This window comes from Canis lupus, chromosome 6, assembly GCF_003254725.2.
Source record: "Canis lupus dingo isolate Sandy chromosome 6, ASM325472v2, whole genome shotgun sequence".
NCBI classification, from domain to species: Eukaryota; Metazoa; Chordata; class Mammalia; order Carnivora; family Canidae; genus Canis; species Canis lupus.
In genome coordinates this window covers 22434884-22462501 of record NC_064248.1, presented here as the reverse complement: position 1 = coordinate 22462501, position 27618 = coordinate 22434884, and the positions used below count along the sequence as shown (strand labels likewise).

At 48.6% G+C, this 27618-nt stretch overlaps 1 protein-coding gene across 1 annotated transcript; it reads left to right on the top strand.

Moving 5' to 3' along the window:
* SCNN1G (sodium channel epithelial 1 subunit gamma) lies at nucleotides 1-27189 on the top strand. Its single transcript, XM_025416190.3, has 13 exons — nucleotides 1-93; nucleotides 4979-5326; nucleotides 7275-7584; nucleotides 9039-9229; nucleotides 10194-10297; nucleotides 12977-13140; nucleotides 20373-20471; nucleotides 22269-22386; nucleotides 22926-23004; nucleotides 23088-23145; nucleotides 23322-23383; nucleotides 25311-25386; nucleotides 25684-27189. Exons 2-13 carry the CDS (start codon nucleotides 5010-5012, stop codon nucleotides 26044-26046), a joined length of 1941 nt encoding a protein of 646 aa, XP_025271975.1. The 5' UTR covers nucleotides 1-93; nucleotides 4979-5009; the 3' UTR covers nucleotides 26047-27189.
* The last annotated feature ends 429 nt before the right edge of the window (nucleotides 27190-27618 follow it).

Here is a 27618-nt window from a genome sequence, read left to right as displayed (position 1 = left end):
GAGCCGGAGGCGGCGGCGGCGGCGGCGGGATGCTCTCGCTGGCCGGGCGGCAGGACGCAGCGCACGGGGATCGCGCGCACGGGACCGAGCCAGGTGAGCCTAGCCAGGCCGGGTCGCACGGGTGGGGGGCGCCAGGCACCCGGGCGGCCGCGGGGCCGTGGCTTCTCGGGCGGCGTCGGCGCGGTGGGTGGCGGAGCGGGCCTCAGCCCGGGCTGCCTCCGGAGTGGGATGCTGGGGCGCCTCCCCAGTCCGTGCGGGGTGCGGGTCCAGCCAGCTGCCCGGGACGCGGAGCTGGGCGACAGGCGTGTCTGGGCGACTCGGGAACAGGGTCGGGGCAGCGCCTCGCCTGGTCTCTCCGCCCAGCACCTGTGCAGCCCCCGCCCTGGGCCTCGGTGACGCTCGACCACGGCTGTTCCCCTTTCCCTCCGGAATGCCTTCTCGGGGGTGACTGACTGTGGTTGCAGAAAGAAGCAAACACTTGAGTCGCGCTGGATTCCGCACGCTGGCTTCTGCCCCAGCACCGCTGCGGTCGCCCTGTGCCGGGCGGGCCGCGGCGGCGGAGTCGGGGGCGGGGGGGGTGGGGGGTGGGGAGGCTCAGTCCCGCGCCCAGAGCCTGATGCTTGGAAGCCAGGTGAGGTCGGGGGTAAGCCCGCGGGGCGCAGGGGGGAGTCGCTGTCCTGAGCAGCCCTGCAATTTGAAAAAAGTCCTTTGAATCTTGCTGTGTGGCTTGGGGCCGATCACTCTGCACCTCAGTTTCCTCCCCTGTGAAATGGGCACAGTACTAGTACCTCATATAATTAGAGTGAGCGTTAAACAAGGTAATGTGTAAAAAAGAGCTGCGTAGGGCGGCTGGGAGTAGAAAGGGCTCAATAAACGATAGCCGCTATTGCTATTATTGTCATTATTACTATCTGAGGAGTAGCACAGCTAGTAGTTGAGTGTGGACTCCTGAGTTCAAATCCCAGCTCAGCCACTTTCTAGTGTGACCTTGGACAAACTACTTAACTTCTCAGGGTCTCCCTTTCTTTCTTCCTTTCTCTTTCTTCTTTTCTCTTTCTTTCTTTTTCTTTCTTTCTTTCTTTCTTTCTTTCTTTCTTTCTTTCTTTCTTTCTTTCTTTCTCTTTCTTCTTCTTCTTTTTCTTTCTTCATGAGAGACACAGAGAAAGACAGAGACACAGGCAGAGGGAGAAGCAGGCTCCTCGCAGGAGCCCAACATGGGACTCGATCCTGGAACTCTGGGATCACGTCCTGAGCCAAAGGCAGACACTCAACCACTGAACCACCTGGGCGTCCCTCTTTCTTTCTTTCTTTCTTTCTTTCTTTCTTTCTTTCTTTCTTTTCTTTTCTTTTCTTTTCTTTTCTTTTCTTTTTTCTTTTCTTTCTTTCAAGATTTTATTTATTTTTGAAAGACAGAGAAAGAGGCCAAGACATAGGCCAAGGGAGAAGCAGGCTCCCTGCAGGGAGCCTAATGTGGGACTCTATCCTAGGACCCTGGGATCATGACCTGAACCAAAGGCAGATGCTCAGCCACTGAGCCACCCAGGTGTCCCATCAGGGTCTCCATTTCATTTGTATAATGGGGGGAATGAGGATGCCTAGCTCAGAAGTCTATTGTGGAAATGAAATTAGTTAATACCTGTAAAGTACTTTATTTTTTTATATATATTTAAAAACATTTTATTTATTTATTCATGAGAAACAGAGAGATAGAGAGAGGGGCAGAGACACAGGCAGAGGGAGAAGCAGGCTCCATGCAGGGAGCCCAACGTGGGATTCGATCCCGGGTCTCCAGGATCACACCCCGGGCTGAAGGCGGTGCTAAACCGCTGAGCCACCAGGGCTGCCCTGTAAAGTACTTTAAAGAGTGAGAGCTCTGTGTCAGCAGTGGTTCTTCCTCAAAGGCATCATGTTTAATCAAGCAGCACAACCTAGTAGTAACCACAACCTTGCTTTGCTTTGAAGTTGACACACTTGTTTGTGTGAACATTTATCTGTTTTGTGATGAGCAAGACGGTTTAGCTTCTTTCACTTGTGTCTTCAGTGACATCCGTGGCTGATCCAGTGGGGCCGAGGTCAGTCCTGGAGAAGGAGCTGATGGGGCACAGGGACCCCAGGGATTGTGTTCAGTGAGGAGTTAGAGACAGGAGTGTCCAGAATCTGTGATTCTGAACATTACCCAGAGGAGAAAACCTTCCCTGGGTTGCAGTTTTATTTGACAGGAAATTGAACCTGGACCCAGGGTGGGTTTTTTTTTTTAATATTTAAAAAAATATTTTATTTATTTATTTGAGAGAGAACACAAGTGGGGAGAGGACAGAGGGACAAGTAGACTTCACTCTGAGTGTGGAGTCCCAGGTGAGGTTCTGTCCCAGGGCCCGAAACTCAGGACCTGAGCCAAAGTAAGAGGTTTAAGCGACGGAGCAACCCAAGTGTGTCCCTGGACCCAGGTTTTTGAAACAAACAAACAAACAAACAAACTTGTTAACTTTTTTTGCTTTTGGATTGTACTGAGAGAAGAGGTAGGGATGAGAAATATTTTCAATGACAAAACAAAATAAGTTACATTCTTCTTGCCAAGCAGCTAACAGCATAATTTTGAGAGTTGAGGTTCCCTCCATCCCAGTAAGGTCATATGCACCTGGGAGGGGGTGCTGTCAGAGGGAGGTGGCCGACTCTGGACATCTCACTGGCCCCTCCACCCCCAGCACTCTTATTTCCTTTACATCATAAACTTGAAACCCATTAACATCATAACCTTGAAAGCCTCCCACCTTTGCCCCAGCTCCCCAATTTGGAAAATACCCCCAATTTGGACAATTTGGGGTCAGAGTGGAAAAAAAGTAACTCCTGAAGTCCAGAATCCTGCCTGAAGAACTTGATGGGGCCAACTAAAGTTCTTGTCCCAGACATAGGCCTTCTGGGACATGGGGACCACCCTGTCTATCCTACTCCAGATTAAGGTATTCTCTACTTTGCCTCTGTCACTAATGGTAACATAGGAGGCAGAGTTTCCATATACCTCCCCTCCCCCCTTACCAGGGCTCAATACTGTTGGGGGGTGGTTACATTGACTCTCCAGAGTTTGGAAATTAAATAGCTCAGGATCCCTTCTCTCTCCTTCTTCCTTGGGGAAGGGACAGCACCCAGCACACCAGGCCTCTGAAAAGCATACACCACAGTGGTGAAGGTTAAAAGATTCCAATCTGGCCAGCCCTGGTGGCTCAGTGGTTTAGCGCCGCCTTGGGCTGGGGTTGTGATCCTGGAGACCTGAGATCGAGTCCCATGTTAGGCTCCCTGCATGGAGCCTGCTTCTCCCTCTACCTGTGTATCTGCCTCTCTCTCTTTCTCTCTCTCTCTCTGTGTCTCTATGAATAAATAAAATCTTAAAAAAAAAAAAAGATTCCAATCCAGTTCCTCCACTTACTAGCGGTGTGGTCTTGCATGAACTACTCCACCTCTCTGAGCTCATTCTCCTCCTCTATAATATGAAGTTTATTTTTTTTTTTTTTTTTTTTTTTTTTTTAATTTTTATTTATTTATGATAGTCACAGAGAGAGAAAGAGAGAGAGGCAGAGACATAGGCAGAGGGAGAAGCAGGCTCCATGCACCGGGAGCCTGATGTGGGATTCGATCCCGGGTCTCCAGGATCGCGCCCTGGGCCAAAGGCAGGCGCCAAACCGCTGCGCCACCCAGGGATCCCTAATATGAAGTTAATAGTAATGGTTGTTGAAACACAAAATGAAGTAGATGTAGATTATATATAGAGAGAGACTGTATATATTTATGAGACTAGTGAGAGTTTATATATTATAACCATGACTCTCTCTCTCTATATATATATATATACAATATATATAATATACAATATACACATATTAGTTCATTTCTTTTTTTAAAAAAGATTTTATTTATTCATGAGAGACACAGAGAGAGGCAAAGACATAGGCAGAGGGAAAAGCAGGATCCCCGCAGGGAACCTGATGTTGGACTCAATCCCAGGACCCCGGGATCACACCCTGAGCCGAAGGCAGATGCTCAACCACTGAGCCACCCGAGGGTCCCCTATTAGTTCATCTCTAGAAAGAATGTTGTTCCATGTTGTAAAGTGTCTGTGATTGAAATGCATCGTGTACACTGATGAATGTGGTCATTTGCTTTCCAACATTTTCCCCAAAGCTGTTATTTAATCAAAGTGTATTCCCTTAGTTAGTGATATCTTAGAATCATCGAGATATGGCACAGCGCCTGGCAAATATTAAGTGGCCCATAGTTGTGGACTGTTGTTTAAAAGGTGCTCTAGAAACACTGAATGCTTGACTGTAAAGAGAAGTTAAACAGAAATGAAACAGAAACTCTACTTGCACGAAAAGCAGAGGGGGAAAAGCCTAGAAAACATGGCAAGAGTGACCAAACAGGATCTAAGTTGGCTACCAAGAAATTCTCTTGGTAGATTATATTTGCTGGAAAAGATTTGCAGGGCACTTGCTCAGTGCCAGACACTGAGCTAGGTGCCAGGGTGGGCAAGTGTGATAGGAATGCTGCCCCAAGGGAGCAGGCTGAAGGAAGCCATAAGGTACAGGCCTCCTGCTCTAAATATGGGGGAGCGTGGTAAGAGTGGTATAGAGGCCGATGTGCAGAGGGCTCCTGCTCCAGGCACCCAGAGGAAAGGCTCCTCAAAGCTGTCCAGTGATTCACAGGTGAAACCGCACCCTGCGCCCCCACACGGCTGGGCATGGGGGCTGCAAGAGGGGGAGACAGCCCTTTGGCAGCTGCCAAGGCCAAAACACCAAATATCCCGCAAAAGGGGCGGGGACCTCAGAATGCGGACTATCCAGCCCCCAGAGGGAAAAAGGCGGGTGGCCTCTGAGGGCACATGGGCTGGTGTCTCCCAGAGTCTGGCCTCCAGGAAAAGGCCAGCTGGTCGGTGGGGGGGGGGGGGGGGTGTGAGCTCACCTGCTTTGCCTCTCCACCCCTCCAGTTTGCTTGCCCCTCTGTGTCCCCTCCTCGCCATGGCTCCTGGAGAGAAGATCAAAGCCAAAATCAAGAAGAATCTGCCGGTGAGGGGGCCCCAGGCGCCTACGATCAAAGAGCTAATGCGGTGGTACTGCCTGAACACCAACACGCACGGCTGTCGCCGCATCGTGGTGTCCCGCGGCCGCCTGCGTCGCCTGCTCTGGATTCTGTTCACGCTCACCGCCGTGGCCCTTATCTTCTGGCAGTGTGCGCTCCTCGTGGCCTCCTTCTACACCGTCTCTGTCTCCATCAAAGTCCACTTCCAGAAGCTGGATTTTCCTGCTGTCACCATCTGCAACATCAACCCTTACAAGTAAGAGGCAGGAGCAGGGCTAGGCTGTGGGGGCCGGGCAGAGGCCCAAGGCCCTCTCCACGGTGGCCCGTGCCAGCCCCCACACCTGCTTGTGACAAACCTGAATTCGATGCCAATCTTGGTAAACTCTCTCTCCCAGGTGTTAAATCTGTACCAAGTTTCCTGTCTATCAGCCGTTTCTGAGGTTGGACTAGCTCAGGACAGATAGGAGGGGGAGGCGGAGGGTCAGTTGCACTTGGAGGTTGGGCCTGGGATGCGCTAGCCCCCCCCCCCCCCCCCCGCAGCCCGGGCACGTGTGCATGCACACACACAGGCACGGGCATGCTCAGCCCAGCTTAGCCATTTCCCCTGAGCTCTGTAGGCTTATATCCTCACTCTCCCCGAAATGTGAGCTGGAGGCTGACTCAGAAGTGACACCCAGCTGACTTCCGGAAGAATCTCAGCTGCCCCAAACCCTCATCTCAGTGAACCCAGCCCCACTAATTGAGATCACTGGGCTCTGGGCAGGATCAGCCCTCCGTGCTGCCCTATTGTCTGCCAAGGGCCTGTTCTAAATGGGTCACTGGAGTCCTGCTTGGGATTATTGAAAACTGATCTGTGAGGCAGGTCAGAATCCGGCCGAATTCGTCTGAGCAGGTGTGGGTGTGGGGATTAGGGAGGAGCAGGGGAGGAAGATAATCAAAGGAAACCAACTGGTCAAAATCAGAATCAGGTCTAAGACTCATTCTCCGCCTGAGTCCTTTGACTCATTCTTCATCTCAGAGTCTTTCTGTCCCTCCCTCCCTCTCTTCATCCATCGCTTGTTCCACAACAATTTACTCAGCACCTACAAGTCATCAGGCAGTGTGCTAGAGTCTGGGGCATAGGACCAAACAACCCAACAGTCTTTGTCCTAGTAGAACTGAGTTACAGTGGAGAAGTGAAATATTATTATTATTTTTTTAAGAATTTATTTATTCATTCATGAGAGACACACAGAGACAGGCAGAGACACAAGGAAAGGGAGAAGCAGACTCCCCGCAGAGAGCCCGATGCGGGACTTGATCCGGGCACTCCAGATCACGCCCTGAGCCAAAGGCAGACACCCAACTGCTGTACCACCCAGGCGTCCCAAGAAGTGAAATATTAACAAATATAATTGCACTGATAAAAATCAATAGTGAATATTTATACACACACAGACACAGGATAAACGCATTGAATCTTGGTAATAATCCCATTTCACAGATGAGAAAACTGAGACACGAAAGGCTGAGATGATTTTTCTGGGGTCACAAATCCAGAACCGGGATGGGGAACTGGACCCCAGGTAGTTTGGCTCTGGAATGTATACACTCAGCCACTGTGCTGTGTCACCTGGTCACAGAGCAAGGGGCAGAGAGAGGAGAGAGGGGGGCAGATAGGAGGAAGATCAGGACTACTTGTATTATGAAAAGTTAAAGATGGTGTTATGCTTCATACAGTCACCTGTATTATTCTTTTGTGTTCTTAGGGGTTGTCAAGGTGACAGTTAAACATCTTCCCTCCCAGCACTGATTCAAAGGGAATCAGCGGGCAAGGACAAGTGTGCTTGGTGGAGACGGAGCCTGTGCCCGGGACAGACTTCCAGTTAGCAGCTATTGTCTGCACTGTAATTGTCCTCACTGTGGCTGGTTTATGGGAGGCACCTGACAGTCACCACTCCAGAAATGCTGGTTGGGGCAAACTCACCAACACACCCCGAGAGCAAGCAGATGGTAGTGGCAGAAATGAAGCCATGAGAAGTCACACAAGGGTCACACAGGAGCCTGTCACCGTTTATTTAAGCCAATAGTCACTTTGGATGGGGCTTAGTCTCCTTGGCCAAGCAGGCAGGGGAGAAGTGGGCCCAAGGCTGAACGCCCTGACGGAAAGCAGAGGGGGAGAAGGGCCAGCTTCCCCTTCCCCTGACTCCTTCCCACCTTGGCAGGTACAGTGTGGTGCGGGACCTTCTAGCTGACTTGGAACAGGAGACCAGAGTGGCCTTAAAGACTCTGTATGGCTTTCCGGAGAATACGTCTCGAAAACGTCGAGAGGCAGAGTCCTGGAGCTCGGCTTGGGAGGGCACAAGGCCCAAATTCCTCCGACTGGTCCCACTGATGGTTTTCAGTCAGGATGAGACCAGCCAGGCCAGGGACTTCCTCACAGGGCGGAAGCGGAAATTCAGCGGGCGCATCATTCACAAGGCATCGGATGCCATGCACGTCCACGCATCTAAGGAGGTGGTGGGATTCCAACTGGTGAGATGCACGTCCTCACAGCTGGGGGCGTGGGATGGGCTGCAGAGGGTAGGTCCAGGAAAGTTTCTGCTTTGCCATTGGCCTTCTGGTCCTACCCAAAGAAATACACCCAGTTAAGGGTGAATTTTCTACAGGTAACTAAAACTGACTTGGGTAATACTCAGCAGGAAAAAAAAAATGTCTTAGAAAGGGACCAGAAGCTCACAGAGACCTCTCAAAGGACAGAAATTAGGGAAGATTGGGGATCTAGGTGGAAAGAAATGGTGGAAAGTCATTTCACATATGGCTGCTGAATTAAATAAACTTCAACTATTTTCAGGCTTTTTACTATTCCATCCATAAAGGTGATTCAAATCCCGTCTTGGTCAAGCTTTGATCATCTAAAGGCTAACGGAGGGTGAGGCATCATGGTGGACAGTCTCATTAGACTGTATCCAACAGAGGAAAGGACGTTCCACCAAAGCAAAATTAGGATGCAGACCCTGAAGGGATAAAATAGATAAGAAATAGCAGAAATACCTGATGTCCCCTTCAGCACTTGCCTTTGTGAGGTGCTAGAGCCTGGCTTTTCATCTCTCCTTCCTGGTCCCATTTGAGGGGCTCTGAAGAAGCAGCCATTCACCAAAATCGAATTCCATTAGTGTCCTGGGCAAAGTCATTCAATCACCCTACCTCTCCATGCCCCAGACACTTCTGTAGGATGAGATACCACTTCTATGTCTTATACCCAGCTTGCTAATTGTGGGACCTCAGAGCACCAATTACAAATTCTGAAAAAATGACCTTTTCTTAATCGTTGAGACCTTTCCTGGCTGTTTTCATGAGATACCTGCTCCGTAATCCTCAAGAGCAAAATCAATCCTTCAATGTCCGTTTGAGAGTTTCCAAACTGTGTGATGAGAACGTCTGGCACATACGACAGTCTCCCTATAAGGCTCTCATTATTATATATTTTAAATGCTAGTCCTCCCAACTACTCTGTGAGGTTGGGAAGGATGGGCATTCTAGCCAACATTTGGTAGGTGAAATAATGGAGCCATAATGCTTTGCCCAAGATCCTGCAGAGAAATCATGTTGGAGTCTGGGCAAGCATCCAGATTTCTAGACTGCTGAGCCAATAGGAAATGGCTAGAGGTGTGTAGTAAGTCAGTAGCCATAATCAACCATAACTGGATATTTGGAGATGCTAAAGAAACTGGTTTTTCTTCTTAACTGGTGAACAGTCATAGGGAGTTGTGACAGTGAGACTCTGTCTTACTCTCAGCCCCTTCTTGGTCCTTGAGGCTGATCTCTCTCAGCCCCTGGAAGTAAGAGGAAGCCCATCCTTGCTTCAGATGTCTCTACTGTCCCCCCTGAGTGTCTGGTCTAGAGTCCCAGTTCCTCTTCCTTACCGTCCTTCTGAAAGCCAGTGGTAGTGCCAAAGGCTTCAGCCTGCTGTCTTGTCTTATTCACAGTGTTCAAATGACACATCCCACTGTACCCTCTACACCTTCAGCTCGGGGGTCAATGCCATCCAGGAGTGGTACAAGTTGCACTACATGAACATCATGGCACAGGTCCCCCTGGAGAAGAAAATCAACATGAGCTACTCTGCTGAGGAGCTGCTGGTCACTTGCCTCTTTGATGGGGTGTCTTGTGATGCCAGGTGAGGAGGGGATTGTGCTGTATTAGCTCCCTAGGACTGAGGGGCTTGGAGCTCCAAGCCCCTTGCCTGCACCTGCAGCTCAGTTGGTGGGCTTGTGAGCAAAAGATGCTCTTCTCATTGACCCTGCCCTTTGGAAAACAGCTTACATGGGAACTAGGCTCTAGAGTCAGTGAGGAAGATAGAGATGGCATAGAGTCAAAGTATCCATAGAATAAATTATTCATAAAAACAGTGTTGATGGTAGTCTATAACCTTGCATGCTACCATCATGCACACTATGATGGAGAACCACTGACCTAGCACAGAGGAAGGAATGAAGGAAGGAAGGGAAGGTGGGAAAGAGAGGAAGAAAGGTCTATGTACAGATAGGTGATTCCTCAAACCTTTCTGCCTTTAAGTAAGTTAACCCTCAGAGCCCTGGTGGTGACTGAGCAGTGAAGGGACATTCTAGAGTGTTCTGCCTCTCCAAAAGGCTTATTTCATTATTTTTAAACACTATATATAAGTAGGGATATTGGTCCTTATGAAGCTGAGTGATTGGAATCATGTCTGCCTGAGGGTTGGGTTCTAAAGTCAGTATAAGGACACATGTGATGCATTCCTTCTCAGGGGATCATTTCCTTGTATTGGGATGGAAAACTATCATATGCTGGCCAAGAAATTCACAAGTAGAAGAATTTGGGGCAGACATATGGCAGAAGGAGTGCCATGTTGGGAGGAGACAGATGAGAGGATTAAGAGAGGGAACAAAGCGGAGAATAGGCCTTCATCAACGTGTGTCAGCCTGGGTGAGGAAGGGCTTTGTGGTTTATCAAACGAGAGGTGGAGAAAGTAAGTCATGTCTAATGTCTATTGTCCATAAAAGAGACTTAGCCCCATAAACACTGCCCATCCAGCCATCAGGCTCAGGGGCACGAGGGGAGTTGCTACCAAAGTTCCTTCTGACCCATATTCTTCCTCATAGGAACTTCACGCTTTTCCACCATCCAATGTATGGGAATTGCTACACGTTCAACAACAGAGAGAATGAGACTATCCTCAGCACATCCATGGGGGGCAGTGAATATGGTAAGGAAGCCCGCACCAACAGGGAGCATGCTGGCAGCAGGACAGTTGGGGTGCTCCAGCCTTCCAGAAATGCGGGATCTCTCCACCTGGCCAGCAACCAGGGACACCACTTCCCCTTTGACTGCAGTGTTTCCATCAGCATTCGTGTTAGCTCCTTTTTTTGGTGCCTGTTTTCCTTGTTGACATCTCCTCTTTACTTTTGGGAGAGAGCAACAGTGACATCACTGGAAAATCACTCTGCTTTATGCTTGTAGCTGGAATGAGTAACGCAGGGCAGGCAGCTTTCAGGTGGACTTGAACCCAGAAGTTCAAGGAAGGCAAACATACCTTTATCTTGGTTAAGATAACACATTCTGGAGCCCGAACCCTGCTCTGCCACTCACTGTGTGACCCCATGCAAGTTACTGCACTTCATCTACAAAGTGGGAATCATAATCATATGTCTGCTCTAAGGTTACTGAGGGGACTTAATATATGTATTGTGCTTAGAGTAAGTCCTGGCACACACTGTATCGGTCTGCTCAGGCTGTGTAACAAAATATCACAGACTGAGTAGCCTAAAAAACTGATATTTCTGTTCTGTTCTGGAGGTGAGGGGCCCAGGGTCAAGATGCTGGTGAATTTGGTTCTTGGTGAGACCTTTCTTCCTGGCTTGCAGATGGCTGCCTTCCTGCCGTGTCCTCACCTGGGCTTTCCTCTGTGGGAGGCAGAGAGAGTGAAAGAAAGAGAGAATGAGCTCTGGTATCTCCTATTCTCCTAAGGACACCAGTCCTATGGGATCGAGGCTCACCTCATGACTTCACTTAACCTTAATTACCTCTCTAAAGGCCCTGTCTCCAATACTGTCACATTATGGGGTAGGATTTCAATATATGAATTTAGAGGGAGGGAAACATAATTCGGTCCTCAACACACATGAAACACATCATAAGTGCTAGTAGTTACTACTACTACCACCACCACCACTAATAATACCATTATGAGGGGATCCCTGGGTGGCTCGGCGGTTTGGGGCCTGCCTTCGGCCCAGGGCATGATCCTGGAGTCCCGGGATTGAGTCCCACATCGGGCTCCCTGCATGGAGTCTGCTTCTCTGCCTGTGTCTCTGCCTCTCTCTCTGTGTGAGAGTGAATGAATGAATAAAAATCTTAAAAAAAAAATACCATTATGACCTCCAGTACTCCTACTACCGCTGTTCAGCTACTGGAAGGCAGGAACAGATGGGCCTGGCTTACCCACAAGAGGAATTTTTGCAGTCCTCTGCAAATTGAACACGATTTGATATGCAGATGAGGTTCTGCTACATATGTGCTGTGTGACCTTGAGCAAATCACTTGCCTGCTCTGTGCTCTGGTTCCTTTATTTGCAAATGGAAGAAGTCAGAATGAACTCTCAAAGTTTTCTTCTTTCAATCCATATTGGCCCTGCTCATTTGCTCATTCACCAAACATTTATTGAGTACCTGCTGCATGCCAGGTCCTCTTTCAGGTGTCAGAGATACTGAGGTCAACAGATGCCATCTCTGCTTCCAGGGAGCTTGAATTCAGTGGGGGAGGGACAGATAACAAACGAATGAACAAACACGTAGACATTTTCTGCTTATAATTCCTAATGAGGGCTATGAGGAAAGTCAGGTAGTGAAGGGGAAGGGGGTGCTGGAGTCAGGATGGGGGTTTTCTTTCAAATGAAGTGTCTTTGAGAACAGTTAGTTAGGGGTGAGAAGATCCAAAGTAAGGTCCACAGAAGAGCATTTGGGGCACTTAACAAGTACAAAAATCCTGGAAGGAAATGAATTCAATGTGCTGTAGAAACAGAAAGATGTCCAGGGTGCCTGGAGCTTCTTAAGAGCTCAGGGAGGGGAATGAGGAGGGGAAATGCAGGCAGGGCTGCATCATCGTAGATGTGACAGCCATAGTCAGGTTGATGGATTTTATTCCACAGAATTCCCATGTATCCAATGAGATGCCACTGAAAGGCTTTAGGCAAGGGAGTGACCTGATCTGATTTCCAATTTTATTATACTTCTTATTTTTAAAAAAGATTTATTTATTTATTTATTTGAGAGAGAGAGAGACAGAGGGGCGGAGGGAGAGAGTCTCAAGCAGATGCCATGCTGAGTTCAGACCCCGACGCAGGGCTCTATCTCATGACCTTGAGATCACGACCTGAGCCAAAACCAAGAGTCAGATGCTCAACCGACTGTGCCACCCAGGTGCCCCTGAGCTCCAATTTTCAAAGGTCCTTCTGGCTGCTGGATGCAGAACACCCTGCAGGGGTAGGAGCTGGAGTGTGGAGAGGAGTTAGACCAGTGATCAAATACAGCATTAGTGCTTTTCTATAAGGGTTTTAGCAGCCACAGCACTGCATGTCCCTTTGGATGCTCTGCAGAGCTCCGCATCTCAAAAGAACATGTGGAGATGCATGTCTGGGGCAAGGTAGCAGTTATTGCTCAGCAGAACTGTGGCCGTGATGCAATTTTGGGGCACACGGCAGTGAGCAAGTCAGGCACCATCGCCCCAACCCCTTCTCCACGAAGCTCTCAGTCTAGCCCTGTCCATCTTTTACTTGTTGGAAATGCCCATGTCTTGGTTTTGAGATTCCCAAAGCAGCGGAAGAGGTAGGCTACCACCAGGGAGTGTTTAACGAGCCTTTGACCACAGTAGCCATGTATCCTCCCAGGGCTGCAGGTCATCTTGTACATAAACGAAGAGGAATACAACCCCTTCCTGGTGTCCTCCACTGGGGCTAAGGTGATTGTCCATCGGCAGGACGAATATCCCTTCATCGAGGACGTGGGAACAGAGATCGAGACTGCCATGGCCACCTCCATAGGGATGCACCTGGTAAGAGAATATTCTGATTCCTGTAGGGGTGGCTAGGAGAACAGCTCTTTTTTTTTTTTTTTTCAAGGATAAACAATAAGGTACAACTTATGGAAAAGTGTGTTGGTTTCAAAAGGAAGCATCGTCCTGTGTCCTAATAGTCCCTGCAATGGTCATTCCAGCAGTTATGCTAAAGGCTGTCTCTGTATCTTCTCTATGGACAAGCGAAGACACAGGATGGCATTTTGGGAAAGAATTGAAGTAACCTCGCTTGTTGCAAAGACAGACACTAACTAGCACTTATGGAACCTGTGCATCAGACACTAACTATATTTGTCACTAATGGAAATAGAGCAGATTTTTTAAAAAATATAATCTTTTTTAGGATCTTATTTATTTATTCATGAGCGACACACAGAGAGAGACAGAGAGGCACAGGCAGAGGGAGAAGCAGGCTCCACACAGGGAGCCCAACATGGGACTCGATCCCAGGACTCCGGGATCATGCCCTGGGCTGAAGGCAATGCTCAACCACTGAGCCACCCAGGTGTCCTTTTTTTTTTTTTTTTTTTTTGAAGTAGAGCCGATTAACACCTTTCTTTCTGGGCCGCCTGAAAGATCTCCGAAGCATATAAACCACTCCTTTGGCTAATGGGAAGTCACTGGGCCATCGGAACTCTATTTAGCCAATCATACCTCCACCAATTTCACCTCATTTATCAAGAACTATTCTCCCTCAACTCTTTGACCTTCTCTGACCTCACTGGGTGCCAAAAACACTCATACCTGTCAACAGAAGCACATCTCTGCAGATGTCCACTCCCTGAGTCAACTATGCCCAATGGAAGCAGAAGGGCAAGGTGAGGAGGAGTGTGCCCCCCAGCCACTCCACTACTTAGGCAATCTTCTTGTTTGCAGGACTGAGGTCTTTTTATGCCAGTAACTCTCCACCTTTTGTCTTCATTCCTTGCATATCTGTCCTCCAGAGCAGTGGTTTCCAAACCTGACTGATCATCGGACTAAGATCCATTGAATCAGAATCTCTGAGAGATGTGTCCAATATCCGTGTTTTTACCAAACTCTGGTGATTATTCCAAGAGGCAGAAAACTCAGGAACCTCAGCTTTAGAAAGTTGAGTGGTTCAACAGGAGAGGAGAAGCAGTGTGTCTTCCTAAGCAAAAGCAAAGCTAGAATGACAAAAGCTTTATTTTTAAAATTTTTAAAAAGATTTTAGTTATGTATTTGAGAGAGAACAACCAGTGGATTGGGGTAGAGGAAAAGAGAGAGAGAGGGAGAGAGAAAGAGAGAGAGAGAGAGAGAGAGAGAGAGAAGCAGACTCCCTGCTGAGCAGGAAGCCTGATGTGGGACTTGATCCCAAGACCTGGAGATCACGACCTGAGCAGACACTCAACCAACAAAGCCACCCAGGCACCCCTAGAATGACAAAAACTTTAGCACAGCCATAAATGATGGCTTTGTTTGGGGTTATAAAGTGATATAGTGAGCACTGGGAGTATATCCATCCATTATTTATCCATTCAACAAGCATTATCTGAGCACCTTTACATGCTGGACACTGGGACCATATCAAAGTGTAAGACTCTGTCGCTGTCCGGTCGGAGCTTAGAATCTGCCAAAAAATTGCACAAATGATTAATTGTAACCATCATCAGTGCTAGCAAGGAGAAATGCAGGATGCACAAGAACGTATCAGGGGGATGGCTCACCTACTTTTTTTAATGGGGGGAAGTGGGGAGTTCAAGGAGTGCTTTCCTAAGGAGGCAATATTTAAGTTGAAACAGCCTAGATGATGAACTGACACGGTGCCATTCCAGAGGAAATCTGTGGCTCCAGTGCCCCATCAAACGGACAATCCTGGACAAGAGAAACAACCAGGATGGTTCCCTGGAACCCAGGTGCTCTCGGGAGACATGTTCCAAAGTGCGACATTTGTTGCAACACGGGAAGTGTCCTGTACCAACTTGGACTGTGTGGATACGGATTGCTCCTCCCCCCCACAGATAACCTTGAGCCCCAAGCTACGAGACCATGACTTGGAAAAACTTTAGGGTATCGCTTAAGGCTCGAAGTAATTGATTCTTCTAGTCCCCAGAATTGCAAAACTCCCAAATAGGAATAGTGAATGTTTTCACCCAACATTTCCCGTGCAGTTTTATTTGCAGCCTGAATGATGATTCGGGACTTGCAGTACATCCTATATCCTTTAAAAAACTTTTATGACCTCTCTTTTTTGCCCTCTCCATCCCTTCAACCCCTCACAGTGTCTGCAGGCCTGGAGGTGAGGATCCAAGATGTTGGACAAGTGCAAGAACTCAGGACTTCTACCCTTCTACCCTCTGATTTCCTTCTCTGAGCTTAGAAATACCCACCATCTTGTTAAGAAAGAAAATGTTTTCTTTAACAGTGGTGGGTAAACAAAGACATGGGTAGGTTTTCTGCTACACCTAACTTAAGACATATAGAACCAAAGCGACAGAGCAGGGTCAGTCAGCTCTCTTTTTGATTTATGAGCATTTGGAACAACAAAAGGTAATCTTAGGGATTATAAGAGGTCAGCGTGGGGTCACTAAGAATAAGTCCAAACAAACTAGACTTCCTTCCTTTCTTCTTTATTTGTTATTTGTTTATTTTTTTTCTAGACAGACATGTGAAGCTGGTAGACACAATCAATTGGTTAAAACATTTTCCTTCATTCAGTGAGGGACTGTGTGTCCAAAGCACTGGAAATTCAGAAATGAATACAACAGAACACCTGCCTTTAAATATCTTATCTTTAAGACAACACAGCTTTGCAACACAGTTCCCAGCCCCATGGGAACAGAGACATTCTCTGTCTTGTTTCCAGGCTCAGTTCTTAGGACATAGTAGATGCTCAGCAAATAACGTTGGATGGACAGATGGATGTATGGATGGATGGACAGATGGTTGGGAGCCCAGAGAGCAGCTGTTGGTGAAGGCTTCCTAGTGATAGAGTGTTGAAAGACAAGTGTCAGGCAAATAGTTTTGTCCAAACGAAGGGCAAAGCAATTACAAAGGGGTCACAGGAAGGATTTTAAACCAAGCAGTAAAACTTTCTGAGAAATCGCTGTCTGGGGCCCGCCTGGGTGGCGCAATGATTGAGTATCTGCCTTTGGCTCAGGTCATGATCTCAGGGTCCTGGAATCAAATCCACATCAGACTCCCCACAGGGGGCCTGTTTCTTCTGCTGCTTACATCTCTGCCTCTCTCTCTCTCTGTGTGTCTCTCATGAATAAATAAATAAAATCTTAAAAAAAAAAAAAAAGGAAAGAAAGAAATCTCTTTGGCTGAAGCATAGTCATGATAAAGTAGCCAAGATGAGTAATCAAGATACTTGAGGCAGCATATTTACAGTAACCCCAGAAAGAAATGATGAGGCTCCTAGCTGAAGCCATGGCTGGGGGGATGAGCATAAGTGAATGGATTTGAGAGATACTCCAGCATGGAAGCAACAGGGCTTGACATCCAAGGTCAATGAGGAAAGCCTTCACTGAAAGGGAAATTAGATTGATATTTAGGTTTTGGCTTGGGATAGTGGGGTGGACAGAGGTGCCAGGCTCAGAATTAGGGAATGCAAGAGGAGGGATAAGTTTGTGGGGGAAGATGACCACTTCAGTTTGGGACATACCTAAGCTGTTGTGCCTTTGGGAAATCCAGGTGAGAAGGTCCAGAGATGCTATGAACCTGGAGCTCAGGAGAAAAACAGAGGTGGGGGTGGAGGGGTGGGCATCTAGCATAATTTTAGACTTGGAAGTAAATGCCATCACCCAAGACCTGAGACAGAATGCAAATATGTAAGGGCTGAGCAGGAGGAAAATGGAGAAATAGAGGCAGAGAATGAGAAGAAGAAGCCAGGAAGAATTTGGTGTCAGATAAATCAAAGAAGAGGATTTCAAAGAAGATGTGAGCCAAAAGTGCCAAACGCAGCTGAGAGGTCAATCAAGATAAAGGACAAAAGGTGCTCTCTGGGTTTGGCACCAGGAGATCACCAGTATTCTTTGCCAGAGCAGTTTTCGGTGGAAGGAGTGGAACAGAAACCAAAGTATGTTGAGCTGGTCATGAATGGGAGATGAGGAAGTAGACAAGGGTAGACAACTCACCCAGGGTGGTGTGGAGCCAGATCTTGGAGAGAGGGGAGACTTCATTGTCATTGCAAACCCTATTGTGCATTTTTAAATCTATAAACACAAGCACGCCTCTTTTCGCAAGCATATGCATAACAGGGATTAAGTGCCCAGGTTTGTACTTTGGTTGTATAATCTCAATGTCTCAGTTACCTCATCTGTGAAATGGGGATGATAATAATGATGTGACTTTATGGGCTGATGAGAATTCAATGAGTAGACTCATGTGAAGCACTTGGAACAGTGCTTCGTATGTAGTAAGTGTTCCAAAAATATTGGCTGCTACTGTACTTTTTATTTTTAGGAAAAGAGATGTGAAGGAAAGGAAAATTAAGTTTGAAGCTAAAAGAGAGGTTAGGAAAATTTTTCTTGGCATTGGTGACACCTTCCTCCTTTCTGAGACATTGATCTCTTCCATACATAAAGAGCATAAAGAGTACTAGTTATTTGCCATATGTATTACAAATATCTTTCCCGGTTTATGCTTTCCTTTCGTTTTCTTTATGCTACTGTTTTACATGCAAATACTTCAGATGTTTACATAGTCGAAATCTTTGTTTTCTTCTTTAGTCATTATGCTTATTGAGGATTTTCCTTCCTTGAGATCAGATACTGAGCTGAGTTACCTTCCAGTTATTTTATTATTTCAATTAATACTTTAATTCACTAGAATGTTTTTTCTGCAGGATGTGAAGTTGAGATAGAATTCTCTACTTCCTCCAAAGAGTTAACAGTAGTCCTCACTTCATATACGGAGGAATTCTTTTGTTCCTCCATTGATTCAAAGTACCAACTTTGCCATACACAAATAAATTTTATAATTTATTACAATATAAAAACAGAACAAAAGCAAAAGGAGAGTTAAACCACCCATAATTCCATCTAGGGCATCATTCTGCTGCCTGGGCTTTTCCCTGGCACAGTTCATACCTTTAAATAGGTGAGCTGAGGGGTGCCTGGGTGGCCCAGTCAGGTAAGCATCTGACTTTGGCTCAGGTCATGATCTCAGGGTCCTGGCATCCAGCCCCTGGGGGAAGCTTAGAGGGTGGCATTGAGTTGAAGTGCCCTCCATGGAAGCCACTGTTAGCATCTTTGTACACCAGGGCCCAGCCAGCCGTGGCATGTTCTGGACACCCTGAATCTGTTAGCCACCCCGCTATTGGAGGAATGGAGTAAGTCTGTTTATTCTGTACTGATGCAGAAAGATACTTACTCTTTATTGTTAGCAAGAAGGGGAGATTGCAGGGCAAAGGCAGTGTATGAGTATGGATATGTCTGTCTGCCTGTCTCTCTGTGTATCTGGGATCAGATCTGCTCCTCTCCTAGGGAAGAGAGGAGACCACGTGGTTACTTTTCCCTTTGCTTCTGTTTAAATGTTTTATTTATTTTTTTTTTATTAAAACTTTTTTTTTTAATTTTTTTTTATTTATTTATGATAGTCACAGAGAGAGAGAGAGAGAGGCAGAGACACAGGCAGAGGGAGAAGCAGGCTCCATGCACCGGGAGCCCGACGTGGGATTCGATCCCGGGTCTCCAGGATCGCGCCCTGGGCCAAAGGCAGGCGCCAAACCGCTGCGCCACCCAGGGATCCCTGTTTAAATGTTTTAAAATGGGCTCTGTTCATTGCCCTCAAGGTCCCTGCAGTTAATTGGGGGAGACTAATGGAGAGCAGATGGATTACAATACAAACAGAAGGAGATTACAGCTACTTGAGTTGGCTACATTTTCTACCTGGGTCAAACTTCTTGATTCCACCCTCCCCCCAACCTTCATCCCCTTTCTGTCTATCTGGCCACTCTTCAAGGAAAAAAAAAGATTTTCTTCCTCTCACAAATCTGCCATCGATTTCCCCTTTTCTCCCACTCTCAGGAAAAACAAAAAACAAAACAAAACAATACAACGCCCCCACCCCCAAGGAAACTGGCTATAAACTGGTCACAATTTATATTCAGTTATCATATCCCTTAGGAGACATTATACTTTTTTAAAATTTATTTTAATATTTTTTAAAGGTTTTATTTATGTATTCATGGAGAGACATAGACAAAGAGAGAGGCAGAGACATCGACACAGGGAGAAGCAGGTGGCTTCTCCCTGTGGGGAGCCTTATGTGGGCCTCAATTCCAGGACCCTAGGATCACGCCCTGAGCCAAAGGCAGATGCTCAACCACTGAGCCACTCAGGTGCCCCATTCTTTTTTTTTTTTTTTTTTTAATTGGCTTGTCTGGATTGTTTATTTGCAGTGACAAATAGTAACCAGAGCCAAAAGTAGCCAATGAAACATTATTTCAGAAGGTTTTTGAACTATGAGTTATGATTCTCTCACCTCCTCTGATCAGGGTATCATCATTCTACTCTATTGGGCATTCCTTGGCCCTCTCCAAGAAAGTCAATTTTCCCAAGTCAACTTCTGGGACCAAAATACAAGAGGGTAGGAAATGGGTCTTTCCCTGGAAGGAGGATCTCATGAAGCACACAGCCACTGCTTATCTTTTTTCCCCTCCTGCCCTCTCCCAGTGGATTCTCCAAAGGCTTACTACCATTTCAAAATCCAAACCCAGATTTCGCAGCATGGAGTCTGCCGTGATTTGGTCTTGGCCTCCCTCTCTGGCTCCATCCTTCTCGTGCTGCCTTCCAGCCACCCTGCACTCCAGCCTTTGCTGCTTCTTTTGCCTTACCCCCTTCCTCCACGTCTGAGCAAATCCAGCTCTTTCTTGCCATTCCTTGTTGAGCCAACATGTCCCTTTCTCAAAGACACCTGCCCTGATCACTCTTGGAAAGACCGTACCCCTCCCCCCAAGCCCTCCAGTCCCTCTTCCCAGTTTCACTGATCACTGGCCCTAATTATCCACTTATCGGATGCATTTCTTTGCCTCTTGATTGTCCGTCTACCCCACTAGAAAGTAAGCATGAGAGCAGGGAGCTTGTCCATACCGATCATTGTTGAGTCCCCAGTGCCTAGAAGAGTACCAGGCATCTGGTAGGTGCTCAGTAAATATTTGCTAAATGACGAAGTGCTCAGCTACCAGGGGTGTCCCCATCTGGATCCTGGGACAAGATAGGGCTGAATGTGTGCTGCTGTGATTTCAGACGGAGTCCTTCAAGCTGAGCGAACCCTACAGCCAGTGCACGGAGGATGGGAGTGACGTGCCAATCAGTAATATCTACAACGCTGCATACTCCCTCCAGGTATGGGCGGAGGGGGCCCTCAGCCCTGGGCTGTGGCCTGGACCCAGGAGACAGCTATCTGGAGGCTGGGGTGTGTCTGGGACCAGGAACTCTGGTGATGATTCCTGGGGTTCATCCAAAGACCTCAAGAACAAATAATGCCAGCGGTTTGTAATCTTCTGCAGCCTGTCTGTAACGAGAGCTGAATTGATTGAGGTTTGGGTGGAACACAATGTACAGCCGAGACAGGCCTGCTTCCCTAAATAGGCCTTGGCAAGTGAGGGACGGGAGAGAAACAGTCTGGGAGGGGCATGCGCTGAGCGGTCGGGACCCTGGCTTCTGGGCCTCTTCCTGCCCCTCGCTAGCTGATGTCCTTGGGCCAGTGATGTCATCCTCAGCAATCATGGGGAGGATTGGATCAGGGGCTGCCAACTGGCAGCTCCCCAGCTCCTTCCAGCCTGCACACCTAGTTTTTCTGGCCCAGGTGGCCATTTAAAAGTCAGAGACTTTCATATAAAAACCTAGATTTCCAGCCTCTCTTAAAAAAACAAGGTCTGGCAACATGGGGGCCCATATGCCTGCAGTATAAACAGTGGGTGGAGTTGCCCCATTAAAAGACGCGTGTGTTCTCATTCACTGTAGTCCCCACCAGCCCCTAATGCACTACCTGTATCACTGACCCCTGAAAGCATTTGAGTGTTCAACCCTTGAGGGCCATCCCCTTATGCCTTCTCTTACATTCTGGGAGTCTGCAGTTCCCCTCCTACTGGGATGCTCAGAGTTCATGAAAATCACCCCAGCAGAGTAAAAAGAGCAGGTGTTCCTACGCCCTGAGTCCTCTATAGCTTACACCAGAGCTGAGCTGGAAGGTGGTAGGGATGCTAAGTGAGAAGAGATTGCTGGTCAAAGAATGTCCACTTGTAATAAACATACAATCAAACTGAATTCAAGACCAAGAGAAAAGAAAAAAGGTCAGTTCGTTGGAAAGACACGCCTGGTTAATATTTAGTGAGAGGCTACCATGTTCAAACACCTTACAGATATCAACTCACTTCCTGCTCACAACCACCTCATGAAGTAGGTACTGTTAGACTTATTTCAATGGTGAAGAAACCCGAACATCAGAGAAGTTAAGGAAGTCCCTGAGGTCACACAGCTGGGGCATGGCAAACCGGGATTTGGAGCCCTTGTCATGAGTTTTCATGCTATATAAGCTTTGTGGATATATTTTTTTAAGATTTTACTTATTTACTTATTTGTGAGACACACAGAGAGAGGCAGAGACGTAGGCAGAGGGAGAAACAGGCTCCCTGCAGGGAGCCTGATGTGGACCTCGATCCCAGGATCCCGGGATCACAACTTGAGCCAAAGGCAGACGCTCAACCACTGAGCCACCCAGGTGCCCAAGCTTTGTGAATATTGTGGCGGCTTATGATGCCCAAGGATCCAGTGTAGAGGGACTGGACCTGAGAACAGAAGAGTTGGGGACCATGTTTCTCTCTGTTTCTTGGCATCTGCTCCAATGTCCCCTCCTCCCATGTCAGCACTCAATGCAATTGGGAAAGGATCGCCCCGGGTCCAGCCCCAGCACAGCCTGTTCTCCACAACTCAGCCGAAATTCTCCATAACTTTTCTACCTTGGTCCCTTTGGTGTCAAGGCCACCCCTGGCCCAATCAGCTGTGCCACGAGGGACCCATCTACGCTGTCTGCCAAGGCTGTGGGAAGCTGATCCTCTGGATGCGGGTTGTGTAGAGAGGGGAGCTCTTTGGCGTCCACGTGCAAGGAGGTTAAGGGAATCCTTGGGCTTCGTCTTTCAGATCTGCCTTCACTCGTGCTTCCAGACAAAGATGGTGGAGAAATGTGGGTGTGCCCAGTACAGCCAGCCCCTGCCTCCGGCAGCCAACTACTGCAACTATCAGCAGCACCCCAACTGGAGTAAGTAAGACCCAGCCAGGGGCGAGCATCAGCTCAGCCACAGCACCAGCCTGTGCTGTGGCCTTTTGCAGGAGGGAGGTGGTGGTAGAGAAATGTGAAGCAGAGTTTCACTCCTGTCCTCAAGCCTGGCTTGAATTCTACTTTCTGATTTGAGGACCTAATGCTGAACCCCAGCCTGTGCTAAGAGGTTGACCACCTCTGTCAACTCCAGGAAGTAGAACTGTTGACAGTACCCTTTTCACAGAACGGATAACTGAGGTTCAGAACGGTTAAGCAACTTGTCCAAAGTCACACAGCCAGGGAGTAACAGAGCTAGACTCCAAGCTAGTGCTGCCGACCCCCCGACGGATGTCCTTGACCTCCACAGCATTGTGTCTCCCAACATGGCAAAGCAGCATTTGTTTCCAGAGAGCCAGTGTTTGTAGAAAATGGGAGGAGAAATCATTTAAAAGAGACCCCGGGGGGGGGGCACCAATGGTGACTCCCAGGAAGGGCGCTGTGGCCCTGCAGCTCACACCACCCTCTGCCTTGTCCCTCAGTGTACTGCTACTACGAGCTACACCAGGCCTTTGTCCGAGAAGAGCTGGGCTGCCAGTCAGTGTGCCGGGAAGCCTGCAGGTGAGTGGGCCTGGGAGGATGGGACACACCGGGCTGGGCCAGGTCGGGCGGCCCACGCTCACTCTGTGCCCTTCCTCCCTTAGCTTCAAGGAGTGGACACTGACCACCAGTCTGGCACAGTGGCCATCTGTGGTTTCCGAGGTAAGTTCTCCTGGCCTGTCTCTGCCCTCACATCCTCAGCTCTACCTGTGTCCTCCAGCCTCAGGGGAGATGCACAGAGGAGGCCAGGTGGGGGGCTGAGGCCCACAGAGGAGGCCCACAGCCTGGCCCCGGCCTCGCTAGGCATCCCCAGGTCATGCCTTCTTTCTCCATTGCAGAAATGGTTGCTGCCTGTTCTCACTTGGGACCAAGGCCAGCAAATAAAGAAAAAACTCAACAAGTAAGTGGACCTTCGCCTTGTTTCTTCTGCCTCGGCTGGCTGTGGGCCCCAGCCTCCTCACCTGCTTCCTCACTGCCATACCCTCTCTTTTTCATGTATTCCTTTCTTTATTCAACAAATATTGATTGAGCTCGTGTCGGGAGCCAGGCCCTGATTTAGGTCTGGGGTTCTCAAACGTTTTGACCATAACCTGCAGTATGAAAATGGTTTTCTATTGATTATATAAATGAGATAAAAAGTCTCATGTAACAGCCCTTCCTTATGATGTACAAAGCATTTAGGCCAATCTTCAGACGCTGCAAACCAGTAGAGCCAAATCAACTGTTTACATCCATTCCAATGATCCTGACACCATTCTAAATGATTAGTGCCTGTATCAGTTGACAAAGACTTTGAACATCCCTGTGGCTGAGATCTGATATTTCCTATCCTGTTTTGCTTTGTAAAAAGTACTGGTCATGGCTTAGGAAGTTGGTTTCATGGCTTCCTGATACATCTTGACCAAGTTGGAAAAAAATACTCCTCTGAGCCCCGCAGCTTCTGATCTCACTTAAATTGTCCACATCAAAATTCACTTCCAAGGGAGCTTTAGCCAAAATCAGCCAGGCCAGAGTTCAGGGACCCCTGGATGGAGACAAAGGTGTAAGAGAGGATGAGGGACTTGCCATGGGACCTCACATCTCTCTGGGCCATTCCCATCTCCACAGAGCCCAGCACTGGGCCTCGCCCAGTGGAGGTCAGACTAGCCTCCAGTATTTATTGAATATCCCCTAGGTGCCAGGTGCTGTGTGCAGTGCTGGGGGTACCATGATGACTGAGCAGACATGATCCCTGCCCCCAATGTGCTTATGGTCTAGTCATTAAAATAGACTTTGGCCAAGCAATTGCAAACTATTAAACCAAGCATCGCATGCAAGGCAGTGACCCCTAGACCAAATGCAGCTCCACAAAAGGGATCCGTTACTTCTGGCTTTCCTAAAAGATCAGAAGTTCTGGAAATAGCAAACCTCTGTTCTTGCATAGCACGAAAGAGCTGAGTAATAGCTGCCCCTTTGACATAGGCATGGGCTTTCCAGCTTGCCGCAGTTCTATCAGGAGGCAATTTAGTACCATGGCTTACAGCATAGACTTTGAAGCCAGATTTATCCAAGTCTGAATTGCAGTACATTCTTGGATAAGTTACTTAACCGACTGGGGTCTTGGTTTCCAGATCTATAAAATGGGGATGATTAAAACATAGCTACATAGGGTTGTTTTGAATATTAAATGAGGTAATTCACATAAGGCACTTGGAATGGTTGGTGGTGGGGATACCTGGGTGGTTTAGCGGTTTAGCACCTGCCTTCAGCCCAGAGCGTGATCCTGGAGTCCTAGGATCGAGTTCCACGTCAGGCTCCTTGCACAGAGCCTGCTTCTCCCTCTGCCTGTGTCTCTGCCTCTCTCTCTCTCTCTGTGTCTATCATGAATAAAAAAAATCTTAAAAAAAAAAAAAGGAATGGTTGGTGGCAACACAGGAAGTGTCCAATAAATGCTGGCTGTTATTATGGTCATTATCATTTCCTTATACCCAGCCTACCTCACTCATTTACATTACCTGCATGTCTCCTGTACGTATTTGAGATTGCAATCAAATAATCGCAATGTCAGGGCTTAATAAAGAATAGGGAGCTAGGGGAGTATATAGCAGGGTGGGCTGACTTAGTCTGGAGAGTGGGAAATGGTTTTGAGGGGAATGAGTGACCTGAAAAACCAGACCCAGGCTGGGGATGTGGTCTAGGGTACACACAGAGCCCCATGGGCTGGGTTCCAGGACCCCCAGGAAGCTCAGGGCTTGGGCTGTGCTGGGGGTTGGGCAGAAGCGCTGGCCATTTAGTAGAACCCAAAGGTGCCTGACTCACCTTGGCCCCGCCTGTTGGAATTTCTGCAGGACAGACTTGGCCAAACTCTTAATATTCTACAAAGACCTGAACCAGAGATCCATCATGGAGAGCCCTGCCAACAGCGTGAGTATATTCCTTCTGGCACCTGTCCAGGGTCTGCAAATGTGCCCATCCGACAAGCCTCAGGGAGCAGAGTCAGATGCTGGCGATCCAACCTGAGCCGGTAGGGCCGCCGTAGGCCAGCCAGGCCTGGGATCAGAGTAGGCAGGGGAAGAAGGAACAGGAAGCCCACCCACTGCTTCCTCCAAACCCATTCAGGGCCAAGACTTGCCAGGGACTCCCTTGGGAATCGGGGTCCCTACATGAGACCAACTCGGGAGGAGGGGCCCTCTTAATGATGTGGCTTGACTTCCCTTGCAGATCGAGATGCTTCTGTCCAACTTTGGTGGCCAGCTGGGCTTGTGGATGAGCTGCTCTGTTGTCTGTGTCATTGAGATCATCGAGGTCTTCTTCATTGACTCCCTCTCTATCATCACCCGCCGCCAGTGGCAGAAGGCCAAGGAGTGGTGGGCCCGGAGACATGCTCCCCCCAGCCCTCAGGGCCAAGACAACCCGGGCCTTGATATAGACGATGACCTGCCCACTTTCACCTCCGCATTGCGCCTGCCGCCAGCCCCTGGGACCCAGGTGCCTGGCACACCACCTCCCAGATACAATACCTTGCGTTTGGAGAGGGCCTTCTCCGACCAGCTCACAGATACCCAGGAACCAGCTGAGTCTTGAGGCCGGGAGGTGAAGAGAGATGTAGCTAGGACCCCCAGCCACGGTCTGAGATCTTAGACCCTGTCTCCTGCACATGGAGGGGGACCCTTGGCACCTCCTCTAGGCTCTTCAGAGACATTGACTAAAAGTCTGCTTTGAACAACAACACAGGGCTTCAGTGTGTGCAGGGGGATCCATTGGACCCTGCCCAGCAACCCTCACAGCTGTCCAGGGTGAGAAAGATTTGGCAGCCCAAACCCCTCGCACATCTGCTCCAGAGAGAGATGGGGGCCAAGGAAATGGTGCTCGCCCGGACAAAGGCCAGAAGTGAAGCCTGACAGAGCTATCACCAGATCCTGAGAGAGAAAGACTCCCCCAAAGCCCCAAGCCTGGAGTTTCACCCACTCCTCCAGCCTGGGTGGGGACATAGGGGGATGACCCGAAGTATCAAGGGCGGACAACCATTGCCTAGTGCCAAAGCCAGAAGAGGCACCAGCCCTGAAGCTGGAGCTGTCTGTGAATCAGGTGTTCTCAGTTTGTGACATTGGGGCCAGGTCTCCTCTGTGCCCTCAGGCAAGGAGCTGGCCCAAGGTCCTCAGAGGGTGTACGGGGCAGAGTGCAATGGGGGATGCCTGGGGGTGTGATGGGAGGTCCTCACTCTGGGAGCAGAGGTGGGGCCATGTCCTCTGCAGTCAAGCCAGTGCTCCGGGCCCCTTACCCAAGCACAGGGACACCCCGGTTAAGAGGTGGCCCAAGGCACAAAGGATCATCTGATAACTCACCTCAGCCTCTCTTCCCCTTCAGGCAGGCCCTTCCTCCCCCACCAGTGGCCTGCTCCTCCCCAAAAAGCCAACCACCGCTGTCCACCACTTCCATACTCACACCTTCCAACATGATAATACCTAACATGTATTGAGCACACAGGTGTTCAATATTAGCTCAGCAACAGTGTGCTGGGTGCTGTTCTAAGCACCTACAGAGATGAGTGTTGGGGACAGCAAACTGCGACCCGAGGTCCAGATCCTGTTTTTGCTCAAGACCTAGGAATGTTTTTTTATTTCACTTTTCAGTGGTTAAAAAGACCAGAAGACTCTTCTGTGACTCGTGGAAATTACATACGATTCAATTTTTCAGTGTCCATAAATAAAGTTTTATTGGCACCCAGCCATGCCCACTTATTTACATTATTACCTGCACCTGTGTTTGTGCCACAGCGGCCGCCAGCCAAGTAGTTGCAACAGAGACCCAAAGTTTGGGAAACCTAACATATTTATACTCTGGTCCTTCACAGAGAATGATCTCCCAGTCCTTGGATTGGCCCCTTAGGTAGGTCTGATTATCCCATTGTATGCATGAAGAAACTGAGGCACAGAGGGGCTAGTTTACTCACCCCAGGGGACAGGGGGTAGGAAGTTGCACAGCTGGGATTTGAACCCAGACAGTCCGACTCCAGAGCTGTGCACCTTGTCACTCCATCACTTTGCATCCAATCAGTATCTGTGCCTTTTAAAGGTGAGGCTTGTGTCAGTGCAGGTGGGAAGAGTGGAGGCTCAACATCTGGCTATGGGGCAGAAGGAAGTCCTTCACCCAGTG